Source organism: Lampetra fluviatilis, chromosome 4 (assembly GCF_964198595.1).
Source record: "Lampetra fluviatilis chromosome 4, kcLamFluv1.1, whole genome shotgun sequence".
Taxonomy (NCBI): domain Eukaryota; kingdom Metazoa; phylum Chordata; class Hyperoartia; order Petromyzontiformes; family Petromyzontidae; genus Lampetra; species Lampetra fluviatilis.
In genome coordinates this window covers 15,425,192-15,442,829 of record NC_136278.1, presented here as the reverse complement: position 1 = coordinate 15,442,829, position 17,638 = coordinate 15,425,192, and the positions used below count along the sequence as shown (strand labels likewise).

Here is a 17,638-nt window from a genome sequence, read left to right as displayed (position 1 = left end):
CTCCAACCCTCCCCTCCTCCGTCCACCCCTCACCTCTCCTCCCGACCACTTCCCACGGAGAGAAATTTTTACTTCCTGTGCAAGCTGGGCACATTAAAGTGGTGATGTGGTGGATTTCTGGTGCCATTTTCCAGATCAGAGTAAATCACCCAGTAGGATTCTAAAAGGCTCTTATATTACAAAAGTCCAGCATTCCGTTTGTCCGTCAACTAAATTATAAGAGCCTTTCCGAAAGCCTGAATCAAAAAGTTATAGAAAATGCCCCCTCCCCCCCCCCCCCCCAGATGTGGGGGGTAAAAAGTTGATCCAACAGATTTCCAAACATTGTCGACCATCCCCCCCCCCCCCAAAAAAAAATTCACTCCCCCCCCCCAAATTTTTTTTTGCAGGAATATGTCTACACACTCTACATACAATAGTCATTAGTATTTGCACACATTGGGGGGGGGGGGAGAAGATGACATCAGTGGGGGCGATGGGCGACACATGAAGTGCCGTAAAGCCCTCCACAGGGGTATAGGCTGCCGAAATTGATCGTCTTTAAAAAACTAAAGTAATCATATAAAGTGAGGTTTTGAAGATCAATGGGTGAGTGACAGGAGGAATCGTTACCTTTTCACCATCCTGGGGTTGTAGAGATAGATCTTCATGAACAGCCTTTCTTTTTCATGAAATCCATAAAAAGGCCTGGCCACAGAGAATGAACATATTAATAACATTTAACGAAAGTCATTTCTCAATATAAACACTCCCATCTCTCACGATAGTCAGCAACATAGACTTGTACTCCTGGAAAGACCGTCGAACGCAAGCACGGGGAATAAGGAACGGAGCAGCCCCAAAGCGCATTAATTATGTTAATGTGTGTATTAATATGCATAAATTATGATAATGTGAGTAATTATATGCATACATTATGATAATCACGGATATAATCGTAGTAATTTATGCGGAAGCTTGCGATTATGTTAATGTATGCAGTTATGATAATTAGGCTCAGCTTCGTTTATCCAGAGTTATATCAATCAGGATAACACGATTATCATTGATTCATTTACCGATTATCCTAGTGTGTGTTATGATATTTTAGGTCTCCAGTTTCAGATCTCATCACAGGATACAGTACTCAAGAATAAGACAGTTTTGCATGGACTTGGAAAGAAGCACTCGAGACTTGGTGTTAAGCAATTTTAATTCTAAACAAACACATGACATTCTAACATGCAGGTCAAACATGCGTCAATAATTCATGACCAAGATTATGCAATTAATGAAAATGGATGACTAAAACACTTCTAACAATTGTAACCTCTACCTTTCCACCAGGCATCTCATTAGTTCCCCCATGTATCGATCACAATCGGCGACTGGCCGAGTTTGAAAACCAGCATGACACACTTCATATGGCGGTAATAAAAGCACTTATTGTATCCCAGAGGCGAAAGTATATGTCAATAGGTTCATCGGCAAGTATAAAATCCTTTTAACGGAATGTTTGATATAATGGTGGGTGAGGGCGTGTGTGTGGGAGAGCTAATCTGGCTCTGTTTTAATTAATTCTTCGGCGAAACTCTAGGACAAAGAAACCGGTTTGACAAGATAGATTCCTGTGTGCTTCCTTGAGTCTGTGTGTGGAGAGCAATACGACCGATTAGGAGATTCCTCTGTCCGTGCGAGTTGCAGCCGAGACTTTCTCCGCTGCGAGGTGAGCGGCGGCGCTTGGCGGCGCTCGTTCTGAAGGTTTTGACTCTCTTTCTCCACTGCTCGATTGATTTTGCACGACGCTCGCCGTCGTGTTGCGCGATGATCCCGTCCTCGCTGCTGGACGTCTTGTGGTGCTCACTGGGTGTTGGTGTGCATCAAACACACTGCGCATTCGATAGCTCTTGCTCTCTCTTGGTGGCAGCTCCCGGCTTCTCCACTGCTGGACGATTGTTGAGTCGGCACGATGCTCTCCGTCGCTCTGGACGTATAGTCTGTTCTCACTGGCCATTGGTCGGTGTGTGTTTTAAACACGCGGCGCATTCGATAGCGCTGTCCTCCTCCTCACAGCCGTTCGATCAGGCTTTCTCCACTGCTTCGCGCTCTCTGCTTTGCTCGCTTGGCGATCTCCGCCTTTCCTGCGGGTTGTTCGCTGGTCGTCACTCTGACGAGGAGCGATGCTTCGTTCGTGGCAGGGTGGACGTTGGCGTCTTTGTTGGCTTCACTCGCAGCTCGGCGACTCAGGGTAGCGATTCTTCTCAGGTGGTGCAGACCTCGGCTTGTTGCTGCACGTCGCTACCCCGCGAACCTCTTCATTCTGGATGACGAAAAACTTCTTCGTTGGCGGTGACGAGAGGAGGTGGAGCCGACGCCCCGTGACGAGATGGGGCCCAGAGCCCCTGACGATCTGTGGTGGGGGCAGTGGCCCGGAGACGAGATGGGGGCCAGAGCCCTTGACGAGATGGTTTGAATGGATTTTTCCTCGGCTTATATCGGGAAATTCCACTCAGTTTTCCCGAGTTGTTCAAAGGCTGTCATAAAACCTTCCTGTGGGGGTGAAGTTGTGCGTCCGTGTGTGTCGTGTCCGTCCGTGTGTGTTTATTAGCTTTGAAGATCAGCTGTGTAATCATTCTGGAAGGAGGGGTGGGGGCCTCGCGACGGCGCCACCTCATTATCCATTAAAAAGACCGACGGTCCGCGTTCGCATCGAGTTATATATATAAAAAAAATATTCTAATCCATGTTTTTGTTTCTGAATAATATTTGTTGCGAAAACCTACGCGTTAAGCGAGCTTAATTATTCCCTCCCTTGCTCGGGGATCATATCTTTTGTCTCACACAGCTTAAGTTGTTTTGGTTTGGAAGTTGAAATGCGACTTATTTGCTGCTTGGTTCCATTGCGAGTTGATTGCAAGCGACCCGAGTTATGCCGTAACCGTGTTCACGGTATTTCATCGTGACCCGATCTCCCATGGAAATGTTATTTGCTCGCGTGTGCTAATCCTGCTGTCCGTGCTGCGGTGGGAGCGCCCTGTTCGTGTGTTTATTTATTTATTCGAAGTCGTGTGTTAGTTTCCTTTGAGCCATTGCCCCAACCTTTATTGGTGTAATTTCCTGGCTTTTGGTGTGTGAGTGTGGAGATCCTCTCGGGAAGACAAAGATGGCCGTGAGTTGCTCGCTTCTCATGGGGTGTTGCGTTTGGTTGATTATGAGAGGCTTCCCCGCCCTTAATTCTCCTAGGAGATCCACTTTAATTCCGTACTTATTATTTGACTTCTTGTGATTATTTAATTTGGTATCCCGGCTAGGAATTTTGTTTTGGAGTGACCCTGATGCCATAATTATTATTTGATGCTTCGGCCCGGCCGCGTAGAAATTATTCAAAGTAAATAATGTCCGTATTTAATTAACAATTGATGAATCGCGACTCTGGTGCAGACTGTTGTCTGGTTCCCAATTGGAGTGAGATAATGTTTGCTTAATCTTCATGGCTAAGTTGGTAACTTGTTTATCTAACATGGTTCAAAACCCGTCTGTGCTTTTTATCGTCAATGTTGTTTCCTTTGTTAAGAATATAATTATGTATTTCGTGGCCTGGTTTTGTATTTATCAAAGGGTTTTTTTTTGCAATGCTTTTTTTTAACGAAAGGATGTTTCTGCAATTCCCCCCTCCCTTGTTCCTCTTGTGTGAAATTAGGGGAGTTTTTATGACCTTTATTGCCCTCTTTCATGCCCTCTAGTCTTTTGATATGAGGTATGCGCATCTGTGGAAGTGTGGGGGCGTGTCCGTTCCCACGTTGCCGCGTGTCTATTAAAAAAACGATATTATATATGTTGGCAGAATAATTCTTTAAAAAAATAATATTAAAAAAATAAAAAGGGGGTATATACACAACAGTCCGCCCTTTTGAAAATTATCAGGGGTCAATTTGGCCACTGGCGAATTTTCAAACAAAGTAATGCCCCCTTTTTTTGTCATGAATCCCATCAGCCGCCCTTACTCTCGGCGGTTATTTCTTACGACGCGCGTGCACGTATTACGATCTTAACCTGGTTACATTTGAAATAAGCAAAGAAAATAAACAACACGTTAAACATCGATATTGCGTTACATCGGTTATCATACATCATAACTCCGACGAATATTCATTTTTGTTTTTGTTAAATCCTGGGAAACGCTAGGTAGCGGTTTCGAACGCATTTATGCGTTACCTTCCTCATGTTACCTGTTTTACCACTTATCACTTTGATAATTCGATCACGGTTTTCAGGTTCGTTTTTGTAGTTTCCTCTCTCACTCTCTCGCGTCGTGGGAGTGTGTGGTGAAAAATTGTGCTGCACATAATCAGAATTCGCGCACACAACCAACTTTGACACTTGGTTCGTGGCATTCGCTCTCTCTGCGATTACATGCACATTTGCCGAGTCAGTGTGTCAATTTAATTCTGTGCCTCGTAATGTTGCCCTCTTTGTTTTTACGAGTGTGTTAGATTCCAACACCATTCCCGATATGTCATGAACATTCGTCTCCATTTTAGCACTCCGATCCACGTAAATTTTGGTTTCCCTTGGATATTTTTCATTCAAAGGCTCACGCCTGCACTCCTCAGGGCGTGTCTCTGTGTTCGCTCTTTGTCTCTGCTGTCTGTTATCTACTGTCCGATCACAATTCAATTCAGCCCTGTCCTTGCATTCGATTTGTGCGTCATTTACGGGAGCACTGTCCGCGTTTCTTACCGCATCGTATGCATTTGATGTTTCCCGGTCGTGGTGGTATTTGCCCGCCCTGTCACTTGCAGCCTGCTTGTATTTCCCAATGAGGTCAGGGTTTAACAAAACTTCAGCGTGCGTGGCGCGTATGGGCTGCTCGCTCTCAATCACTGTGGGTGGTTCATCACGTATTTGGACCGCATTCTGTGTTATTCCTCTATTCCCTCCTGGTATAGCCGGTGGAGGAATTGGTCGGAATTGGACCGATTGTGTTTGACCTCCCATCCTGCGATTCTCCTGAATGTTCGCATCCATACCTCCGCAGTCTGTGTACCACCTTCCCGCTAGATGGTTATCTTGCCATCTTTGTGTGTAATTTGGACCTTGCGTGTGTCATGGCATGGGGTGTTGATATGGTTCTGCTCTGAACCTCTCCCGCCTGCGATTCTCATACATTTTTGGCCCAGTGTTTCTCCCATTTGGGTGCCAAATTTTTTTGGATTGTTACTTCGCCATCTTTGTGGGTAATTTTGACCTTGCGTATGTCGGGGCATGGGGTGTTGATATGATTCTGCCCTTAGCCTCCACATTCTGCGATTCTCCTGAATGTTCGCCTCCGTACCTCCGCAGTCTGTGTACCACCTTCCCGCTAGATGGTTATCTTGCCATCTTTGTGTGTAATTTTGACCTTGCGTGTGTCGTGGGATGGGGTGTTGATATGGTTCTGCTCTGAACCTCTCCCTCCTGCGATTCTCCTGAATGTTCGCCTTTGTGCCGCTCTCATTCTCGTGCCCCCCTCTCTCTGGGTTATTTTGCCATGTGTGCGTGTGTCTTTGCTCCTCCCTGCATTGTGGGACTGCTCGGTGAATTTTTTTCCTCTCTGAGAGGCTGGGTTCCTTATCCTTCTCCCTGTGTTCTGGACCTGAATTATGATTCTTAGCTCTGTATAACCATGCCATGTACGCCTTGCTCTCTATGCGGCGTAAGGATGCGGTTTCCGGATTCAAAACCATTCTCACCCTTTCTGTAATCTCTGGGCTCAAGGATTCAAAAAACATAATTTTGAACATTTTATCTCCTTCGTGGTATTGATTCACATCGCCTGCGTAATACGCTCTTTTAAATTGTAAAAGGTAGTCACGTGGATCTTGGTCCATGCCCTGGGTCATCGATTTTACAGCATAAAACCCCTCAGTAAGTGTCGAATATTCTCCAAACTTCCGAATCACTGCCAGGCTCAGTTGTTTAAAATCATTTCTAACCTTGTGTGGTAGTGAATTTACCCATGGTATAGATTCTCTATGTAAGCTTCGTTTCAACAAACTCGCTTTTTCATCCCGTCTCATCAGCCCTCTAATCATTGCCTCCTCTTCTACTGTTGCGATATGTGTGTGTATATCCATAGTCTGATTGTGTGGGTCAAAATCGGGAATTCTGACTAGAGCCTTGTCCATCAATTTAAGGGTTTTACTGTTGAATAAGTATTCCGAAAGTTGATTGCCGTCAGCGTCATCATCAAACAAGTTATCATCAGGCAATCTGTCACTTTGATCTGTACTGTGTCGGGCGTGATTAAGCGGCGTGCATTTTCCTTGTGTGCGCTCTGTGCCGTGTCGCTCGTGTTGCCATTTCCCTTCAGTTTTTGCCTCTGCCCTTAGTGTACCATGTCCTGGCGATTTTACTTTATCTTTTGTGCGATCAGTCCCTGGACTCTGTCCACGTACCCAAGAGTGTCATTTAATGCTACTTCCATATTTATTCTGTGGATCAACGTCTGTGAGTTTCGATGGTGTCGCGAGCACTGATTTCTCCTCCCTTACGATGACGATTTCTCTCCTGTTTCCTTTCCGAATTTTTCCTCATTCCACAATCCCTGTCTGTATGCCTGAGTGGGAAGGCATGAGTCCTGTCCTGCCTTCTCTGCAGTTTTTGCATCGTGTTCGCCTTCGTTACATTTTATCCAGTCAATTAGTTTCCATCGGGGTGTGTTCGTGTTATCGATACAGCTCCCTTCCCATATGTCTCTCTGACTGTACTGCTTTGTAACAGATCGATCGGTACGTTTTAATACGAGTTCCCAGTACCCCGTAATCCATTCAAAAATTATTCTTAATCCTAGCATCTCAAGTGTGGCGGGAGTCACTTTGACATTTCCTTTCAGAGTGCATATAACAATTATCTCACAGAGTGTAGTCAGTTTGACTCGAGCTATTCTGTTATTTCCGATTCAGAGTGCGTACCTCTAACACCATTTATCACAGGATGCAATTGGTTCGATACGATATTATCTTAATTCCACTGTCTCTGTTTCAACCTGCTATTCTGGGTTTTAACCTTAGAGGGCGTTTTTTTTTTTTTACGCGCGTTTACAATCACCATGCAATGTTCGATCCCGATATTCTGGTTAACACGTAGTGATTCATTCCATCATCCATGCAAAACACTGTCTGCGAGAGATCCCGGACGACGCCACCCATTATGTTGTATGTGTTGGGTAATGAAATTTTGATAAAAAATAATAAAAATTAATAATTTTCCGAACAATGCGAAAATCGCATTAATTATGTTAATGTGTGTATTGATATGCATAAATTATCATAATGTGTGTGATTATATGCATAAATTATGATAATCACGGAGATAATCGTAGTAATTTATGCGGAAGGTTGCGATTATGTTAATGTGTGCAGTTATGATAATTAGGCTCAGCTTCGTTTATCCAGTGTTATATCAATCAGGATAACACGATTATCATCGATTAAACGTTTATCGATTATCTTAGTGTGTTTGTTATTTTAGGTCTCCATTTTCATATCTCATCGCAGGATACAGTACTCAAGAATAAGACAGTTTTGCATGGACTTGGAAGGAACACTCGATATGCTTCTGTGATAACAATTTTATTCTAACAAGCATGTGACATTCTATCATGCAGGTCAAACATGCGTCAATAATTCATGAGCAAGATTATGCAATTAACGAAAATGGATAACTAAAAATACTTCTTCATTTGCGAGACTATGCATTTAACTAAATTGAATAACCAAACTCTTATGCATTTGTGAGATTATGCATTCGACTAATATGAATAACTAAAACTCTTATGCAATTACGAGATTATGCATTTGACTAAAATGAATGAATAAACACTTATGCATTTGCGAGACTATGCATTTAACTAAATTGAATAACCAAACTCTTATGCATTTGCGAGATTATGCATTCGACTAATATGAATAACTAAAACTCTTATGCAATTACGAGATTATGCATTTGACTAAAATGAATGAATAAACACTTATGCATTTGCGAGACTATGCATTTACTAAATTGAATAACTCAAAACTCTTATGCATTTGCGAGATTATGCATTTAACTAATATGAATGAATAAACACTTATGCATTTGCGAGATTATGCATTTGACTAAAATGAATGAATAAACACTTATGCATTTGCGAGACTCTGCATTTACTAAATTGAATAACTCAAAACTCTTATGCATTTGCGAGATTATGCATTTAACTAATATGAATGAATAAACACTTATGCATTTGCGATATTATGCATTTAACGAACTGAATGACTAAAAACCCTCCTAACAATCGTAACCTCTACCTTTCCACCAGGCATCTCATTAGTTCCCCCATGTATCGATCACAATCGGCGACTGGCCGAGTTTGAAAACAAGCATGACACACTTCATATGGCGGTAATAAAAGCACTTATTGTATCCCAGACGCGAAAGTATATGTCAATAGATTCATTGGCAAGTATAAAATCCTTTTAACGGAATGTTTGAGATCATGGTGGGTGAGGGTGTGTTTGGTGGTGTGAGAGGGAATCTGGCTCTGTTTTAATTAATGCTTCGGCAAGACTCTATGACAAAGGAAACTGGTTTGACAAGATATTCTCTCTCTGTGTACGGTCGATTCGTAATGAGGATTTCGGGAGGTTGAGTTTGCCTCGACGAGTCTATTGATCGCCTATGTGATGAGCGGAACAAGGGAAAGGCACGGAAAACAACCTCACTCTTATAACCGACGGACTCTTAATCACTCGATGGGCCACGATTCCTCATGGCCAGCTGATGGTTCATGTAATTGATAATCAGTCTTCCGATAATTGTGTAGGGTTGATATGATGGTAAGGACGAAATAGATAGTCTCACAGAGGGGTGGGCGTCGACGCGAGCGCGTGTGAGCCTATGTGAGGGAAGTTGTGGGTACGAACGACTTTCGGAGAAGGGCCCTCTGGCTGGCGCGGCTGCGGTGATCGGCTGCTTCCGACTCCTCCCTCGGCTGAGCCTGTACGAAGATTGACGGCGCGGCTGCGCTCGTTTGCATGGTCAGGCGAGCACCTCGGCGTGGTGGCGGCAAGGGAGCTGGCTCGTTCACTCGTGTGCGGCAGGCGAGCACCTCGGCGATGCACGTCAAGGCGATGCACGTCGCCACCCCACGAGCCTCGTCCTTCTGGATGACGAGGAGAGATGGCTGTAGCCCTGGAGATCTCTGGTGGGGGCCTTAGCCCGGAGACGAGATGAGATGTAGGCCGGAGCTCGTGAAGATCTGTGGTGGAGCCGGAGCCCTTGACGAGATGGGGCCCAGAGCCCCTGACGATCTGTGGTGGGGGCCGTGGCCCGGAGACGAGATGGGGGCCAGAGCCCCTGATGAGATGGTTTGAGTGGAATTTCCCGATATAAGCCGAGGAAAAATCCATTCAAACCATCTCGTCAGGGGCTCTGGCCCCCATCTCGTCTCCGGGCCACGGCCCCCACCACAGATCGTCAGGGGCTCTGGGCCCCATCTCGTCAAGGGCTCCGGCTCCACCACAGATCTTCACGAGCTCCGGCCTACATCTCATCTCGTCTCCGGGCTAAGGCCCCCACCAGAGATCTCCAGGGCTACAGCCATCTCTCCTCATCATCCAGAAGGACGAGGCTCATGGGGTGGCGACGTGCATCGCCTTGACGTGCATCGCCGAGGTGCTCGCCTGCCGCACACGAGTGAACGAGCCAGCTCCCTTGCCGCCACCACGCCGAGGTGCTCGCCTGACCACGCAAACGAGCGCAGCCGCGCCGTCAATCTTCGTACGGGCTCAGCCGAGGGAGGAGTCGGAAGCAGCCGATCACCGCAGCCGCGCCAGCCAGAGGGCCCTTCTCCGAAAGTCGTTCGTACCCACAACTTCTCTCACATAGGCTCACACGCGCTCGCGTCGACGCCCACCCCCCTGTGAGACTATCTATTTCGTCCTTACCATCATTTCAACCCTACACAATTATCGGAAGACTGATTATCAATTACATGAACCATCAGCTGGCCATGAGGAATCGTAGCCCATCGAGTTATAAGAGTGAGGTTGTTTTCCGTGCCTTTCCCTTGTTCCGCTCATCACATAGGCGATCAATAGACTCGTCAAGGCAAACTCAACCTCTCGAAATCCTCATTACGAATCGACCGTACACAGAGAGAGAATATCTTGTCAAACCAGTTTCCTTTGTCATAGAGTCTCGCCGAAGCATTAATTAAAAGAGCCAGATTCGCTCTCACACCACCAAACACGCCCTCACCCACCATGATCTCAAACATTCCGTTAAAAGGATTTTATACTTGCCGATGAATCTATTGACATATACTTTCGCCTCTGGGATACAATAAGTGCTTTTATTACCGCCATATGAAGTGTGTCATGCTTGTTTTCAAACTCGGCCAGTCGCCGATTGTGATCGATACATGGGGGAACTAATGAGATGCCTGGTGGAAAGGTAGAGGTTACGATTGTTAGGAGGGTTTTTAGTCATTCAGTTCGTTAAATGCATAATATCGCAAATGCATAAGTGCTTATTCATTCATATTAGTTAAATGCATAATCTCGCAAATGCATAAGAGTTTTGAGTTATTCAATTTAGTAAATGCAGAGTCTCGCAAATGCATAAGTGTTTATTAATTCAGTTTAGTCAAATGCATAATCTCGTAAATGCATAAGAGTTTGGTTATTCAATTTAGTTAAATGCATAGTCTCGCAAATGCATAAGTGTTTATTCATTCATTTTAGTCAAATGCATAATCTCGTAATTGCATAAGAGTTTTAGCTATTCATATTAGTCAAATGCATAATCTCGCAAATGCATAAGAGTTTGGTTATTCAATTTAGTTAAATGCATAGTCTCGCAAATGAAGAAGTATTTTTAGTTATCCATTTTCGTTAATTGCATAATCTTGCTCATGAATTATTGACGCATGTTTGACCTGCATGATAGAATGTCACATGCTTGTTAGAATAAAATTGTTATCACAGGAGCATATCGAGTGTTCCTTCCAAGTCCATGCAAAACTGTCTTATTCTTGAGTACTGTATCCTGCGATGAGATATGAAAATGGAGACCTAAAATAACATAAACACACTAAGATAATCGATAAACGTTTAATCGATGATAATCGTGTTATCCTGATTGATATAACACTGGATAAACGAAGCTGAGCCTAATTATCATAACTGCACACATTAACATAATCGCAACCTTCTGCATAAATTACTACGATTATCTCCGTGATTATCATAATTTATGCATATGCTCACACACATTATAATTATTTATGCATATCAATACACACATTAACATAATTCATGCGATTTGCGCATTTTTTGGAAAATTATTAATTTTTATTATTTTTATCAAAATTTCATAACCCAACACATATGAAGTACCGTTGATGACTCTTGGACACCGTTGGTGAGGCACACGTATTTATTCCGTACAAGTAGTCACAACTGTGGACATACAATACTAGAGGGGGTATCGGCCCCCTCACCCGGCTAGCTGGGAAAACACTGCTAGCTATCTCTGACCTACCTCCTAGTCCTCCACTAACGGGCTAGGGGAGGCTGTCTGGCCCGACACTGGTAAGTCGGGCTACGGTACCCGGAGTCCCAGTGCACTAGCTCTGGTTCTCGGGACCACGCCGCTGGCTCGGTCCTGCTCGGTCCTGCGCGGCCCTGACAAGGGCGGCGTCCCAGGGGAGTCCAGGGCTCTAGCTAGACGATCTTCGGTCTTCACTGGTTTAGCTTTAACATTCTGCCCTGAGCCCTCTGACACATCCCCCTTTATACTCCACCCCCGCTGAGGGGTGGGGCCCCGGGCTGCCTGGTGCGGACGTCGTTGAGAGCACCCCCCCCGTGCACTCACGTAGCTCCGCCCACTGTGTTTGTTTCCCATAAGCTGCCATGCATAACGGCTCTCTCTCTAACACCCCTACATCACCCCCCCCCCGCATAGCTTGCAGCCGTCCCGGCTGCCAACATACAAAAAAAACGACAATAAAAGCGCATTTACCCCCTGACCGCGCGTGTGCCTCACTATTTTTCAACATAACGCGAAGAGAACAACAACAAGAAATACGAATTCCGTAAAAGCAACGTATATACAAATCGCAAGGAACCCCCAACACACACACAACACAACACAATGTGCCAGGAGCACACCACCGACGCAGCGCACAGTAACCATACACGTGAAAATAAAAAAATAAAAATAAATTCTTCTTTTTGTGCATCACAAGAGTCTGCGCATTCTTGCGCGCGTCCTTGCCGCAGGCCCGTCACACGGGGCAACCCCGGATGGCGGACCATCCGGTGGCAGCTGTCCATTTCGAAGTGAGTCTGCGCTTGATGTCGCGAGACCCTCGGCATCCCCCGTAGGGGTTGTTGGGCGGGAGCCCGTCATTCCTGGTGCACCTGGGGGCGGGACAGCCGGCAACACGTCAGGCGAGAGCAGCAGAGACGGACCCTTTGAGTCGGCCGACCCCCCACATGTTTGGCCACGCGTGTGTGGAGTGGGGCCTCGCACCGCAACGAAGGGTTTCAGCCTAGAGGAGTGCACAAACCACCGGCGCTTCCCCCATTTGATGCGAACGCACTGAGGCCGCAAAACCTCGACCACCTCGACGGGGCCCCGCCACGGCCGCACCAGTTTTGAGGAGGTCGCGAGTGGTACCTGGGGGACAGTGCAGCCATGCCCTGTCCCCCGGCTTCCACTGTAGCACTTAACCGAAACGGATTCTGGCGTATTGGCGCGCTGTCACCCGTGTCAATATGGTGACGCAGCAGATGAGTGCAACCCAAATCGTATTTGTCCCGACTGAAAACGTCGGAAAATTCCCGCAGTAGCGTTCTAAGCTGTTGGCGCTCTGAATTTGACAGGTCCGTCGATCCCGCACAAAGCGCATTGAGCCACCCTCCATCGCTGTCCGAATGTGGGTGCGGCCGGGGAGCAGTGCCGACGTGATTCGCAACAGGTTCCTCGCAGGGCACCGGCATCGCGTGAGCAAGCACCGTCCCTTGAAGAACTACCACTGTCTGCGACCCCACATTGAGGACCGCGATGAAAGGGTCCCCGTCCCCTCTTACGACGGTCTGGGCCGGAATCAAATGAGGTCCACTAACCCCGGCCCTAGATGGTCCCAGCAGAATTCCCTGGTCCCCAATGCCCTCAGCGAAGGGCCGACAAAGTTTTAGAGGCACCAACATTTGAGCTCCTGGCGGCACACGAACTGTTTTAACGACGAACGCTGGTACTGTTACGAACGCCGTCTGAGCCGCAGTAGGGGAAGGCAGGAACGCCATGCGTCGTCCCGACGGGAGCTCAATGCATCCCTGGTCTATTAAAATACGAATCGGCATTTTGCCCAAGAAGTCCGTCCCCAGCAGGCACGGAACCGCCAGCGAGGAGGAAACAAAAATCGGGCCCGACAATTTGATATCCCCGATACAAATTTGCGCTCGAATCTGTCCAATGATGCCAAGAAAGCCCCCGTTAGCAGCATAGAATGGGACGTTAACCGGCAGTAAAGGACGGCTCTGGACAGGTAGAATATTGTAAATGAGTTCGGAAATGATGGTCGCCGATGCCCCCGTATCGACCAGGATGCGTACCTCCACCCCGTCAATGTGTCCCACCACGGCCGACGACCCCGACGACGCGGCCACAATGCGATGGGCCAACATGGACCACTGCCTGGGTTCGATTTGAGTCCCCATAGTGGTGCGTGTTGGCCCGTCGCAGCGCAATGTCGGCGCCCCGTTCGTTGCGGTGTGCGAGTGTGTGACGAGTGTGTGCTTGGGCCAAACATGAGGGGTGCCGCGACTCGCCGGATTATGTTGATGGAGCTTGGGAGGAGGAGGGCCGGCGTCCTGTCGAGGCGTCGTCCCACGCTGCCGAGGAGAGCGGCACCCCGAGGCGACATGGCCCCGGACGCCGCAGTTGAAGCAACGCGGGAGCGCCGGCAGCGATGACGGACGGTCGAAGCGGCTCGACCCATCCCGGCCCGACCGTGCTCCCGTCCCCTGCTGCCGTCGACGGTCGACGGCGTAAACCTCCTCCGCCGGGAGGGTGGCTGCAGCCACCGCACGCCCGGCCGCTGCCCTGCTGGCTTTCCGACGCTGTGACAGCAGGTTGGCGTGGAGGAGCCGCGCAGCCTGGAGGGAACTCATCTCCGTGTCCTCCTGTGCAACGACGGCGATGTCCAGGTCGTCTGCCAGCAGGAGGATTTTTTCTGTGACCATGGCGTCCATGCCGTCGTCGTCCATTCGAGGGAAGGCCGTCTTCGCCAGTGCCAGGAGACTCGTCCTGTACGCCAGGGGCGACTCCTTTGCACCCCGCTGGCGATCGTAAAACTGCTGCCTGCATTCCGCTGAAGGTCCGTAGACCCCGGCCAGCAACTGCAGCGCCATCTGTAGCGTGGAGCGCTTCTCCCTCGGCGCCGATGTAAGGGCGGCGAGTGCGTCGCTGTCGAGGAGCGCCGGCAGCGCGCAGAGAGCCTCAGCATCCGACCACCGTGCCATTTCTTGGTGGGCGAGGAAGCGTCGCTGGAAGCCGCCCCAGTCGCCCTCCGCGCCAACAAACTCTTTGAGCGGAGGCAGCCGTTGGTGCAGCGCAGCGGTCGCCATGGAAGCTCGCAGGCTGCTGTCCCCGTAAGTCGGCTGCGCTTCGGCGCGAACGGCAGATGGTATCGCCTGTCGCAGCCGTGATGACGCTCCCTCCGCTGGCGGTGACGCGGCAGCCCCAGCGAGAGCGATGTTGGACCCGAGGTTCAGGCCGGCCACGCCCTCAGCAGCTGCTGCGGCGATGGCGGGAGATTCAAAGTTTGAATCCGTTGAGATGGCGGGAAGGCGCATCGGACGTCGGTTCTCCTCGCCCCGTGGTGGTCCACCAGCCCCCAGCTGCGTGATGTGTTCGAGTGTGGCGGCAGCGGCGTAAAGCAGCTCCGCCAGCCTCGCGTGAGCCAGCCTCAGCCCTTCTGATGGCGGCTCCTCTTCATCCTGATGCCCCGGTAAGATTGCGTCCGGCCCCGGCTGCACGATGTCTTGTTGAGCCGTCTCGGGCTCGACAATTTCAGCGGTGTCCTCCACCTGCGGTACTCCGGCTCGAGCTGTCCGGCGCGTGTCCATGTTCGTAGTTGTTCTGACACCAGATGAAGTACCGTTGATGACTCTTGGACACCGTTGGTGAGGCACACGTATTTATTCCGTACAAGTAGTCACAACTGTGGACATACAATACTAGAGGGGGTATCGGCCCCCTCACCCGGCTAGCTGGGAAAACACTGCTAGCTATCTCTGACCTACCTCCTAGTCCTCCACTAACGGGCTAGGGGAGGCTGTCTGGCCCGACACTGGTAAGTCGGGCTACGGTACCCGGAGTCCTAGAGCACTAGCTCTGGTTCTCGGGACCACGCCGCTGGCTCGGTCCTGCGCGGCCCTGACAAGGGCGGCGTCCCAGGGGAGTCCAGGGCTCTAGCTAGACGATCTTCGGTCTTCACTGGTTTAGCTTTAACATTCTGCTCCGAGCCCTCTGACACATCCCCCTTTATACTCCACCCCCGCTGAGGGGTGGGGCCCCGGGCTGCCTGGTGCGGACGTCGTTGAGAGCACCCCCCCCCCCGTGCACTCACGTAGCTCCGCCCACTGTGTTTGTTTCCCATAAGCTGCCATGCATAACGGCTCTCTCTCTAACACCCCTACACATACAACACTGAGAAGATATGCTTCTTCAAAGTGTTGCAAGCACTAATGGTCAAATAAAAAATGCAACCGTTTCATACCCAGTGATTCATACCCATTTGTGAAAAGTGGCAAAATTCCTATCGTAAAGGGAGAGTTGACAGTTATTATGGCGGATTCAGATTCTTAGTCTCTCATTAGATAGAGTTGTCCAGTTATCATTAAGCCTCTCAAACTAATATGAGTTTAAGATTATTCAAGGGTATGTTACAACAAGCCACGATCATGTAGGGCAGGGGTGTCCAAACCTTTTTTAAAGAGGGCCACATTTGATAAAGTGAAGATGCCCGGGGGCCAATAGTTCCTTTTGACATTTTTTTTACCACAAAAGTTACGTGAAAATACACACTGTTATAAAAAAAATCATTGTCACAATTACCTTCATTTTTCAAATGACAATGTAAGCAAATATAAGCCACTCAGGCAGACGGGAACAACTCAAAAAACACAATTCTGCATTTCATTCAGTCAGATAACATTGAACAAACTGTATAGAATACCTTAAATTTCCATGAGTTAAATATCTTTGCCTCATGAACATTTTAAACAGGAGTTATAAGTAATGCAAAGTGGTCTGTTATCATTAAACTTTAAAACAAGTGAATTTTGCCCTTGTCTTTTACAAGATCCTTCAGAAAGCAATAGTTTGTGTCACATCTACAGGTACATAACATGAACAGTTATAACCAAATCTTATTCAAGAGTTTAATAAAACAAGTGCCATAAGTTCAAGTGCATTAGTGTGCTTTAGGCTTTTCACTGTTAATAGTGGCAGATGTTTCCGTTCAAAACACTCAATTGCAGATTGATCAAGGAACAGGTAACTTGCTGATACTAATGAGAAGGGTGATACTGAGATCTAGATTTCAGTAAAGAGACCAGGTCTGGCTTGAGGGCAGTGGTTGAGATGCGTAAAATGTCACGCAAGTGGGAGTCACTCATCTTTGACCTCAATCGGTTCTTGTTTAAGTTCATGACTGAGAATGTTTGCTCACACAAATATGTGGAGCCGAATAAGCTCAGCATTTTCTTAGCGAATGACCGCATTTCTTTTTTAGCAGTCGCCATGGCAGAAATGACTCGAGAAGGGTTTGCGGCACGGATGCAGAAACAGATAGAATTAGAATGATACTGCCACCGTGTGGTGAAAGGAGGAATTACATCTTTCAAGTTTTATGATTTATAAGATCGAAGCTGCGGGCTGTATGAAATCTGACCGCGGGCTGTAATTGGCCCGCGGGCCGGACTTTGGACATGCCTGATGTAGGGGAAGGCCATAATATGCATGAAGACTTGCCAAACTTAAAAAAGGGTTAAATGCATCCATATCATAATGATTGACTTTAATTTTATAATATTATTTAATTCTCATCTAAATTATATTTGTAGAGCACCTTCGCTCAAGGCGCTTTACACAGCTTACAAAATAGTGACAGAATGTCATGGTTTAGATGGCAGGGCTGTACAAGGTTTGAGGAGCGAGTGACAATGATAGTGGGGTACTTAGGGATCATGAAAGGGTAGGGGATGGATGGAAAAGAGTAGAGTGGCGAGGGGAGGGAAGAGGAAGATAATGGTCAATGGCGAACAGGTGAGGCTTTAAGAGAGGAATGGAAGGAGATTAAAGAGGGGGGCTGCTCAATGTACAAGGGATGTTGATTCCAGTGGAGGTGTGCAATGAGGGAGAAGGACCGAAAAAATGGATTGGGCACAGGGAGGAGGAACCGAGAGAGATAGAGAAAATATTGGGAATGAAGAGGACGAGAGGGTCATGGCAAGAGGTGGTGTGGCAATGCCATGAATAGATTGAAATACTGGTGTCAGTTTTGACTTTAAACTTTTGTGACTGCAGGAATACATATTCTATGGTTTTTTCGGTAAAGTCACGT

The 17,638-nt window shown here is 47.7% G+C and overlaps 1 protein-coding gene across 1 annotated transcript in view; it reads right to left on the bottom strand.

Annotated features, from left to right (window-relative positions):
• The window catches only part of REV3L (REV3 like, DNA directed polymerase zeta catalytic subunit), a 360,686-nt gene that overhangs the window by 197,496 nt on the left and 145,552 nt on the right, over window positions 1-17,638 (bottom strand). The window contains exon 3 of the mRNA XM_078855676.1: window positions 613-687. Coding sequence (XP_078711802.1) covers window positions 613-687 — 75 coding nt within the window. The remainder of the gene's footprint in view (window positions 1-612; window positions 688-17,638) is intronic.